The sequence below is a fragment of the Cynoglossus semilaevis genome, chromosome Z (genome assembly GCF_000523025.1).
Source record: "Cynoglossus semilaevis isolate Cse_v1.0 chromosome Z, Cse_v1.0, whole genome shotgun sequence".
In the NCBI taxonomy this organism is placed as follows: domain Eukaryota; kingdom Metazoa; phylum Chordata; class Actinopteri; order Pleuronectiformes; family Cynoglossidae; genus Cynoglossus; species Cynoglossus semilaevis.
In genome coordinates this window covers 17,557,589-17,569,184 of record NC_024328.1, presented here as the reverse complement: position 1 = coordinate 17,569,184, position 11,596 = coordinate 17,557,589, and the positions used below count along the sequence as shown (strand labels likewise).

At 39.1% G+C, this 11,596-nt stretch overlaps 1 protein-coding gene across 2 annotated transcripts; it reads right to left on the bottom strand.

Moving 5' to 3' along the window:
- Positions 1-2,142: 2,142 nt before the first annotated feature.
- On the bottom strand, positions 2,143-10,507 carry slc8b1 (solute carrier family 8 member B1). 2 transcript variants are annotated; one of them, XM_008336738.3, is made up of 16 exons: positions 10,268-10,507; positions 9,686-9,825; positions 8,218-8,370; positions 7,837-7,889; positions 6,641-6,698; positions 6,406-6,511; positions 6,135-6,302; positions 5,479-5,592; positions 5,326-5,397; positions 5,100-5,230; positions 4,351-4,492; positions 4,129-4,250; positions 3,292-3,445; positions 3,110-3,190; positions 2,811-2,875; positions 2,143-2,714 (listed from the first exon to the last, which is right to left on the bottom strand). In XM_008336738.3, exons 2-16 carry the CDS (start codon positions 9,710-9,712, stop codon positions 2,523-2,525), a joined length of 1,638 nt encoding a protein of 545 aa, XP_008334960.1. In that variant the 5' UTR covers positions 9,713-9,825; positions 10,268-10,507; the 3' UTR covers positions 2,143-2,522. The 2 variants fall into 2 exon arrangements, with proteins under 2 accessions (XP_008334960.1, XP_008334961.1); XM_008336739.3 differs by having other exon boundaries at positions 9,686-9,792.
- Positions 10,508-11,596: the final 1,089 nt, after the last annotated feature.

Sequence of the window (11,596 nt, the reverse complement as noted above, 5' to 3'; positions counted from 1 at the left end):
AATAAAGATGAGTTAGGACCCCACATAAAAAGAAATGACTTACTTTCTTAGAAACGACATTACCTTATGGAGACCTTTAAACTACCCATTAAAGAACAGGGAGCTTGCCACAACAGCACTGAGATAAAATATGGCTTCCTGATAAAATTATAAATATATTTGTTAGCGCAAAAGTACATCCATAGGCCATGTCTGCATACTGCTCATATAAAGTATTAAAATTACAAGAAACTAATCTTGTTTAACCGTGGGGTAGAAAACTATGGCTTGTCTGCAGCGGCAAATTGGCCGATGTGTGCATGCGCAGTTAACTCGGTAGGAAAAAACTATAGGTAGGAGAAAACTTCAGAACACGTCCATTCTACCTCGCAGTTCTTCTTTCACTGCGCAGTCGCATATGTGAACACGCCTCAAGGGCTCAGTCGCATGCTTTGTAGCCAGTGATGGGAAGACCGACTCTTTTTATTGATTCGGATCCTTGACCCTCGAACAGTAAAATTAACGAGTCGTGAACGAATCTTGAACGAATAGTTTAAAAAGTTCTGTTAGGCAACTGAACGTGAATTTTCTAGAACTGAAGAAGCCTCTTGAATTAGAGGTGAAACGTCTTCTTTTAGAAAATTCACGTCCAGTTGCTTAACAGAACTTTTTTACCTTGGCCATGACCTGGATGACTGAGAATCTTCATAGACATCTTGAACGAATCATTTCATTCGTTTTACAGCAGGTGGAGCTTTAGCCCTATTGTGGGCGTTGGAAAGAAAGCTGCGGTTCTCCGACACAAAATACTGAAGGCAAGGGTCAAGGTCAGCTTTATTGTCAATACCTTCACACATACCTTCGCAACATGGTTTGCTTCCGCTAGTCTAAAACCATGTGAAAAGTTAAGAAATAAAAACACACCACAATGTGAATATGAATGAGAGCAAAAGAGACCCGAGCTCTCTGTCACGTAACAAATGAAACGAATCTGCGAGAACGAAGCGAAAGAATAGTTCACAGAGAGAGATTCGTTCATAGTGAAAGATTAGTTCACCATTTCTCTTTCTCTTACGCGACCAGTTGTGTACACACACACACAACACACACTCACTATTGTGCCTTGTTGAGTTTGTGTATCAACTACTATCATTAACTTGACAGTGTTGTGTTAATAAATTTGATTGTTTTTGTAAACTGTGTTTGTCTGTGTTGTTACTTTATTCATTGAAGCCACCCAATTTGTCAAGAACTCCAGAAAAATCCTTCAGATATTTGATTGTTTCTGAATACTATCGATTGTAGATTATTTGTAATACTTTAAGTAATACATTATTACTCTATTAGTAGGATAACATAATAAAGATAACTTTAATGAGACTGATTAATAACACCGAGTGCTCCTAAGCAGCACTCAACCCATTGCACCTACACCGATCATGCTGGAGGATGTTGCAGGCAGCAGAACATTCTCCACCGTGTCTCCAGACTCTGTCACATCTGTCACGTGCTCAGTGTGAACCTGCTTTCATCTGTGAAGAGCACAGGGCACCAGTGGTGAATTTGCCAATCTTGGTTGTTCTGTGGCAAATGCCAAACGTGTTGGGCTGTAAGCACAACGCCCATCTGTGGATGTGGGGCCCTCACATTTGTGGCCTGCGGGAGGTCATTTTGCAGGGCTCTGGCAGTGCTCCTCCTATTCGTCCTTGCACAAAAGCAGAGGTAGGGGTCCTGCTGCGGGGTTGTTGCCCTCCTATGGCCTCCTCCACATCTCCTGGTGTTCTGGCCTGTCTCCTGGTAGTGCCTCCATGCTCTGGACACTATGCTAACAGACACAGCAAACCTTCCTGCCACAGCTCGCATTGATGTGCCATCCTGGATGAGCTGCACTACCCGAGCCACGTGTGGGTTGTAGACTACGTCTCATGCTACCACTACAGTAAAAGCACCTCCAGCATTTAAAAGTGACCCCTTTATTGGGGGTCTCTTGCTAATTGCCTATAATTTCCACTTGTTGTCCATTCCACTTTCACAACATGTGAAATTGATTGTCAATCAGTGTGATTGACTTGGAGTTACATTGTATTCCCTTTATTTTCTTGAGCCGTGTATTTTTGGATTAAATGACTTGGTTGACTGAGAACCTACACAGACAAAATGCAGTTTTCAGAGCTTATAAATACATGTTTATTTTTTTTTAACATTTTTAACATTTTAAGTTTAATAGATATATTTATCAAACAAACAATATTTTATTTTGTCAAAGTCTCATCTCAACTCGTGTCAGCTCAAAGAAGATGCTGAACTAAGAGACATTGTGACTAACATCAGATCTGACTGAGCAGAGACTGTAGTTTTATTCGGATTCCAAACACAGCATAGCTATGTAGGAGGCAAGTGTTAATTATTCTATGAAAAGTGCATCAATGTGTATATTAATGTAAGGTGTGCAGGAGACGTTGTTACTCATCTGCACTTAGTGCAGCGTCATTTCCAGTGTCTCTGTTTTTACATTATTTCAAACCTGGCTTTAGTTTTCGGCCTCATACAATTCGGATCTTGCCAAACTCTGTCAGCAGCGCAATGAGGAGGAAGAGGAAGTAAAACACGATGAGGAAAATCCCATAGGGTCTACCCAGGTGGAACTTGCTGAGTGGAACAATGACGAAGGACAGAACCAGAGACAAACCCAGAGATCCTGTCAGGATCCATGTCAGCAAACCTTCAGGTTCAATCTGTGGAAGAAAACAAGAGCATCATGGGCAATTTGTTCTAAATCTTACATTTTTCATTCTTACATTTTTAATTAGTGGTTCTGAGGATAAACTTACCTGCACATCAGACTTGGTTGTAGCCATCTGCGCCACACAACCCCAACCCACTCCAAACAGCATGTCTGAAGGATGTATTGTTAAGGTACAGTGTGTAGGGTTTAGCAGCACCTGGTGGTGACCTTATGGTGTGAATGAAGCATGTTCACCCAACACTTCTCATCAAGCATTTAGAGAACTGTTAATGCTGTCTACCTTTAGGTATACCTATACATTCTCAACTAAGATAAAAACACGATCCAACATGGAAGTCTTAATAGAGGTGAGACCCGGTTTGGGAATCACTGCATTAAGGATACTGAAGATGATGCCTCCAAAGCAGGCAGATATAGCCATTCGTGGGTAACCCTGCCGAGCAATCGTGATGTCAGAGAAACAGTCTGTCAAAAAAAAAAAAAAAGTGTCACAAATCTACAAAATACATCTTTGTGGCATATAAACATTTATGTCAGGACAGAGAGTTGTTAAGCATTAATATCACCTCCTATGCTGTTGCCCCAGGCCAACAGTGTGAGGCCCAGCACAGTGTTGCTGAGGCTCAGCACCACACCAAGCATGTGCAGAAGGCTGACCACTTCAGAGGCCATTGCACTGATCAACACTGCACTGACTATGAACCCTAAGAGAGCAAAGAGCTGGAGAAAAGACAAACAGGACAAAGTCACAATAACAGTACATTAGCTCTGATTTCAGTGCTTAACAAGTTTGACAAAGACACAAAACTTGTCAACATTGTTGGAGATGCCTGAGAGACATGTATTTTAGTGAGTTATTAACAACTTTTGATCTTAAAACATTTAGATTCTTGGACATTTTTAGTACTATGGATGTCTAACAACAATAATACGTATTCTTACAGTTTGTCCAACTGTTTTATACTGATGCTGTGTGTTGCTCTACTCTGCTCTAATTTACAAAGTCATGGTGAATGTCTTCAGCAGACACATGACTGACCAGTGGTGTATACAGTACTTGCCACTACTGCAGCTTTTTCAATAATTCGGCTCAGATTTTTTTAATGTTTGTTTATTTAATTAAATGCTCACCTTTGTTCAGGTGGTCAGAACAACAAAAACATGAGGAATTAGTTAAAAGACAAAACCATGTTGTTGGGCAATAAAAGTTGACTCGAATCTTCACACCAACATGTCAACTGTTGGGATTAACGTAGTCTCCACCTCACTTAGTAAGTTTCATTACTTACAGGAATTGTAGCTAAATATTTATGGTATTTTCTTTTTAAAAACATACCCATCCCTGTAACCACCCTCATTTTCTGCCATTTCTAGCCAATACCTGTACAGTACAGTTTACTTACTGAGTGATATTTAGGGGGGCAGTCATTGGTGGTGGAGCAGAAAACTATGGTAGATAGAAATACTCCCAACAACAGAGTAAAGAGCCAGAGAGGAAGCTGTCCTTGGATCATGTAGGTTCCATCTGGTTAAAAGAATAAAACAGGGAGGTGATGAGGGGGCTGTAGGGTAATAACATCAGATGTTCTCTTTCCAGTGTGTATGCTACAGGATTGCAGACTCACATGCTCCCGACTGGAAGGTAAGCACAGACACCAGTGGAGCAGTGATGAGGTGGAGGCAGTTTAAGGGACGTCTCCAGTTCTTGTCTTCTTTGTCTGGGTCTACGACAGGGATGCAGAGCAGCAGCAGAACCTCCAGAGGAATCTGAGGAAGGTGGGATATGTGATGTTACTTTTTAACATTTTCTCCTTATGCTGCACCAAAACTTACAGACAAAATAAACTAAATAATTTTGGCAGACATGGAATTGTTTGTTTAAGAAAGAAAGAAAGAACACTTAGGTCTTTTCCTGAAGGTTTAAGTTGTAATTTGTGTCAAAAACAAAAGAAGGCCATCAAATCCTGTGAACTTTAGTTAAATACTGTTCAGCATACAATAGAGGGAAAAATAATACTATGTATTAGTAATATGTTCAGCTTTTGTGTTGTGTCAATTTTACATTGGTAATTATACTATTTTTACTAAAATATCTTATTTTAATGTCTATATTTTTATAGTATGGTCTGCTCTACCTCAGCACTGAAGAGCTTATTATGTTTTCACATTTTAAATGTCTAATCTATTCTTCTGCCTAATCCCAGGTTGTGTTGCCAGGATGGGCATACAGTCTAAAACCTCTGTGTTAAAAGATCCTAGAATAACAGCTAACACACTATCAGTAAAGAAAACATTTTTCAATTAAATATTTGTCATTTTGTCCATTCTTATCCTTAAAAACCGTGACATCCAGTCAAGATAACACTACACAAACCTTTAAAATTTTGAAGACTCTCCACCTCCACGTCTTCCTCCTCCACTTCCTGCTGTCCACTGGGTTCAGGGAGCTCAGCAGGATGTGACTGGTGGACTCTGAGTATGGAAGAAGTGGCCTGTACTCTGATTCTAAAACAACAAGACACATATGTAGGATTTAAGTCCAGAGTGTATAATAAAAATAAAAACCCTGTTACACATGCACATGAACTGTCCTACAGTACCGTAGTCCTGCTGGATGGATTCAGGATTTAGACAAGGAACATCATCATCGGACGAGTCAGAGGAGTGAACGTCTGTGTAACAAGAACAACAAAATAAGTACTAATGTTTGTCAATTCTTTTTTTTAAAGATTTGTACTTGGGGTAAGACTGACCTGGAATTTGAGGCTCATTTAGAGAATCTGCACTCACTGAATACTTCTGCCTGTTGTAGATGTAAGCACTGATGATAACAGTCAACACATAGACCACATACAGGCTCAGGTAGCCTGGAAGACAAGTGAGTAAACAGAAGACATGGTTTGTGTAAATACTGACAGTGACGTCAAACATACAACATGCTACTGTGATCATTGTTAGCTCACTCTTTCTATACTGCTTTGTTAGTTTTTTGCTTACTTTAACAAATCGTCATTCCTTATTCTTTAATGTTCCTGTTTTGTTTAGTAAAAACACTACTCTCACTTCTATTTTAATAAAGTTTGACTTTCTCAGTCAGTCACTTGTGCTGTAATTAATAAGTGCACCATCAGTTTAAAGCATCAGTTATGAGAACTTTTCTCTGACACATGACACATGTACAACAGTTAATTCAGTTTAAAAACAGGTATAGCATTAACAGTCTTTTAAATTCTCATAATCATGAAATCATTTTTAAATTCTAAAGCAGAAAGTCCAGCCATGTGATGAGAACACATCTAATTTAAAAACTCCACTGATAGTTTTCTACATTATCTCTACCAATAACTAAATTTACAATGTGACATAAACCACTGTGTAGTCACAGAGTAAGGAGGACATTCCCTCATACCCAGAGTTTCTCCCAGTGTTGTGGTTCCTCTGTACAGCATGAGGAAAGTCCAAAACACTGCACCCATGTAAAAGACAACGTCACGCAGAAAAGGACGAGAGGCCACAGCAAAAGGTTTGACCAGGGCAACGCTGCCTGCAACCACAGTTGTAACAAATATTCCCGCTCCTGTGGCGAGAGATTAAGAATAATTTATTTATGCTGATTTACATATTCAAACGATTCATGTATTTACTGTCCCCATGTGTATGTGTGAGTGTCAGAAACCTACCAAATAAGGCGCCCACAGCAAGTCCAGCAGTGTGTGGGCGAGAGAAGGCTGCCACAGCACTGAAGAGATCAGGAGCTCCGTTACCAAGAGCCAGAAAAGTGACACCCTGAGCACTAGTCAAAGAAAATAGAAATCACAAAAAAACAGAGAGGTAGTAACAACGTCACAGAGGGATGGGACTGAGGAACTAATACAACCAGGAGCATAAAGCAGACAGAAGGGAGAGAAAGGATACAGCCACGTTGTGAGTGAGGTGCAGACTGGTGGAGATGGCCGACAGGTTGGGACAGAAACTGCAGACAAAACAGAGACAAACTGGGGATTAAGTCCACATCTGTGAAAAAAGAAGAGATAATGAATATATGTGTAGTTCAGGTACTGAAAAACAACAGAGTTAAGATACAATACAATACAAACTACTCTGCTATCAATTACAACCATATGGTAATTGATTCCGGTTAAGCACAGATTAGCTGTTGATTCCCAATTAATCATGATTAATCAAGATAAACTGACATTTCTAACAATGACATTTTTCTTGCTCTGTATTACTTGAACAGAAGGACAAATGACAGCTGTTATCAACAAATTTGCTGTTATACATACAGTGTTTTACACCAAAGGAACTTTGGTATAGTTGTCCACAACAATGGTAATCAGTCTAGAGTTCCTCAAAATGCATTTGACAGTAGTGTCAGTCAGGTTGTCAGCAGTAAAAAAAGGTAATTGGTACCTACATTCCTCAAAGAATGACATTTAACATTTGAGGTGCTCCGGTGAAACAAAATCTCTTTCCCGCCCCGTGTGTAAAGATCATGTGTATTGATTATGTATTAAAGTCATGATAATTGGATCGAAGATGGGATTATTAGATATAAAGTGCACATAATAATTCTCAGAAATGTTAAATATTTTGTGGCGCTTTGGCCCAGAGTCAATGTCTCTGTCATTGGTGTGGAACCCCAGGGTTCACCTCCTGGGCAAGTTTGAATCCCGATTAGGGCGGTTGGTACCTTCCAGTGGACTCACCACCTGCAGGAAGGTTCAGGGGGGTTGGTACGGTGCAATGTGATTTGGGTGGAGACTGCTGCCACCGCGACCCGGTAGCAGATGAAAATGGATGGATGGATGGATGTTAAATATTTTGAGGTGTCTAAAATACATGTCAAAATCAGTTAAAAGATTCTTGTTTGTTTTCTTCTCTTCTCTTCACACCACTCTGTGAGGGTAAACAACATCAATACCTTTTATAAAGGTCTATAAGTCTGATTAACAAAAAACACAGTATGAAATTGTAGTCTGCACATTTGAAGCCTGTACTGTAATTAAGAGCTGAAACTAATGAGGAGAATTATTTCTGTTTAACTCCAGTACATCCATTAAACACTGAAGAGAACACATAACAGACACACACACACAAGAGATACTTACAACTTGGATGCAGAGAGTCCAAGTAAAACAAATAAAATGAGCAGCCATATGACCTACAGAGAGGCAGAAGAAAATCTGAGATGCTTTGTTTTTTCCTAATTCATTTAAACCATATAAAAACTGCTTCACACACAACAAATAGGATGAGAGTTATATGAAGAAGGCTTTGTTGGAAAACAGAAAAGCCATTGTTTCTACATCTACATCGTGTCACGCTTCTTCAGTAGCAGTCATTATTGAGCAAAAAGTAAAATAACTGTGGCTATGAGTCAGAAGTTTGATATCTACTGTATGATTAATTCCTACTGTGACATCATTCAAACATTAATCAGACTTAACAGACTTGATGCTACTTTAAAATGCCACAGAGAGTGATCTTACACAGAGAGTGATGGTGAGAGATATGAGGTTGGTAGGCAGCAGACAGAAGACCAGCTGAAGGTAGTTGATGAAGCCACCCTCCATGGAACAGTCTGGTGTGTTCTTCACAAAAGCACATTGGTCCACAGCACTCTGGTTCATCACAAGGTCACACTGTAAAAAAAAACATTTTCTTTTTTTTAACCCCATTATTGAAGTGATTTGATACTTTTTCTTTAAATAATCAAACTGTAATTTTGATATATATATACACTAATAGATATTATATACACTAATTAACTAGCATTTATAATTAAAAAATGTGGGTCATGCAGCACATAAACATTGGGCTAACAAATGCATTCGAAAAATATAATATCAAAAGTTTAGGTGCAGATAGAACAGTACTTTATCTTCTTTAGCAATTCGAATTTTAATTTTAGCAATTCAGGAAAACTGCTAGTAACATTCACTTTGTTTCACATTTAATGTAAATTTAAGGTCACTTTTATTTTATGTTTTAAATTACTCCTTACTGACTCCTGACTCCCTAAGATTTTGTCAGCATTTTAAGATTTTTGCTTATTCTGAAGTTTTTAAAGGTTTAATGTTGTCCTAAGATCACCAAGATCATTTCTAATAAATTAATGTTAAATGATACAAAGGGTTGGACTTGTGCCATTCAGTCTTCTGTGTTATTGCAAGTGTTAGGAGTGAGAAATCTTGATTTCCTCTTTTTATTTGAAATGCTTCAGGGCTAGTGTTGAAAAACATCAGCAAGTTTCCCATAAACTTTCTCTCTTAAAAAAACAGGAACTAGTTTATGTACATTAGTGTACAAATAGTATTTTCAAATAAAACAACCATGACCCCAGGGACACCGTGTTGCTGTAAGGCCATTTTTAATGTTAAGGAAAACTCCAGTTTTTGCAGGGCTGTAATGACTGTCTTTATGACAGTTTAGTCCTAGATTGATCACTGATGTCTGCAGAATGTGAATGACTTTAAATGACCAAGTATAAAAAAACATATATAAAGCTTGGACTCTGTGCTGTCTGTTACTTCACTTAGGAGTAAAAAAGAACCAATAAACCAATGACTACATACAGAGGACAAAATACACTATAATACATTGTTATTGCTCGGCAATAAAGAGGACATGGTAAGTGTGTTAAAACTGTGTATTCACATTTAGAATTGTTACTAGAAGAACCTTCATTTGATATTGACCATAATGAACAAGAAATGTAGTTAATTTATTTAATTCAACTCTACAGCACCGATCTCTTCCATTTACACCTGGACTGTATCTTTACATAAGAGTTCACACTCACAGTTCACTTTAATCATGACTGCTTTTGCTGACCATTCATGTGACAAGGAGGAAACACCCGCTGACCGCCTTAGTGAGACACACACACACGCCTAGACGTACACATACATGCACACACACGCGCGCGCGCGTTGAGTATATTATATGTATGTTTACCTCATCGCCGTTGCTGTTATGAGACATTTTGACTGACGTTTACTCCGCGGTCCCTCCTGCTGATCTGCCAGACCCCAGGTTGTTCACTGACAACCTGTTCTGATCTGCTGTGGAAACGTCAACACCAGCAGAAATGACAACTGAAAAAAAAGCAACCACTTAAACCCAACTGACTTTATTTCGGAGCCACTCCATTGTGCTGCTGCCTTAACAGGACAGTAGTAGTGTTGGAGATGGTGCTGACTTCGCCTTGACTTAAAGACCTTAAAGCTAATCCTAATCAAAATAAATCTAAAACATCCACGTTGTTAATTTAGCTACAGCTAAAAATACGAGTGTCTGTAAACGTGACAGTGTGCCGTTTTCTGTGTTCTTGTACAGTGTAAGAGTGCAGACTTCCACCAGAAACTCCACCCACTGTTTTCACAACCAGAACTGTGACGCCTTTACGGACCTGCCGTAAAGTCTAAAACTAGTACAGTGCATTTTTATCTTTTACATTTTTTAACGGCAGTTTCAATTTAAGGATATACCATTCACATTTATTTGATATGGATAATAGAATATGAAAAGTTTTCTTACCATGTAGAATGGAGCTTTAAATGTGGAAATCCTATTCAAACTGAATCAGGCTTTAAAGCAATACTTTTTTATGTATTATTTTTTATTTAAAAAAATGCTTTGTTCTACACCTATCAGACAAAATATATATGGGTTATCTATGAAGTGCTAATGTTTTTCATTCCACTAAATATTCTACAGAAAACTGTTAAAGTCATTTACACTGCCTGGCCAAAAAAAAGTCGCCACCTGGATTTAATGAAGCAAATAGGTAGGAGCCTCCTATTGGATAATTACTGCATGGGCGATTATCTTTCAGCTGGCATGTGGGTCTGATGGACCCGTTGCATTTTGTGGCTTTTGATGCCTCACAATCAAACACTTATGTTAAAATACTGAACAGATGTTTACCTTATCCCAATTACAAGCAGTATAAACAATATATATATGGTTAATATTTGCCCTTTACCTTTGTTAGGTCACATTTATAACTTATTATCTAAAACACAATAAAGAAAATCAATTAATTGTCCCACACTGTCCTGATGGCAGCTAGTTTGTCTCTCTGTCGTCGAGCTGGTCTGTCATCTCGGTTGTCAAAGCAGATAATCCTGGAAATGATGTGAAAGTTTTCCAGAGACATTGTTGCACGGAAAATTTCTCTGCCAGTTTCTGCATCCCACAGGGATTCTGCGGATTCCCCTTTGGACCTGAAAACTCCAGCAAGGATGAGAACTCCGAAGTAAGCATGTAATTGGGTTTGGTCCATTGGGCAGGGGAAAACACATGTGTGTGTTGCAGATATACTTTTTTGCACTTGATGCATGTAATTGGGTTTGGTCCATTTCCTTCCATCTCTCTCCAAAGACACGTCTTCCTTCTAAATTAGTGCAGTCAAGAATAATTTCCTGGATGGAATCTGTGATGAATAGCTCAAAAGAAGACTTGATGTCCTGTGTGTGAGTAACTGCCATCCATGTTGGCCCTGGTTGCATCCTTATCACATTGGCAGCCTTGAGGGGTGGCTCTTTTCTTGGGCGAGAAGACCATTCAATTTCAGAATTTTTTGACATCCATATTTCCTCACTTGCTCCATGCTGACTGGCTTGTTCTGGGCCTGGGGCTGGCTGCTGACGGCTTGGTCCTGTGGATGGCGACTGACGGCCTGGTCCTGTGGCTCGTCTTTGTTTTGGAACTGGCTGATGCTCGATCTCATCATCTTCTTCAGAGACACTGTCAGACTCTGAATTTTCAGAAATGTGATCCTCAAACTCTGAAACCTCTTCTTCTGAATCCTCTCCCTCTACATCATCATCAAAAACTTCTCTATCTTCCAAAATCAATTCCAGG

Excerpts from the sequence above, each read along its gene's own strand:
- slc8b1 (XM_008336738.3), bottom strand. The coding sequence starts at position 9,712 with ATGTCTCATAACAGCAACGGCGATGAG. Across the intron at positions 3,446-4,128 it reads GCCCCCCTAAATATCACTCA|CTCTTTGCTCTCTTAGGGTT; the intron begins GTAAGTAAACTG and ends TCTTTTCTCCAG. Across the intron at positions 2,715-2,810 it reads CAACCAAGTCTGATGTGCAG|ATTGAACCTGAAGGTTTGCT; the intron begins GTAAGTTTATCC and ends TTTCTTCCACAG.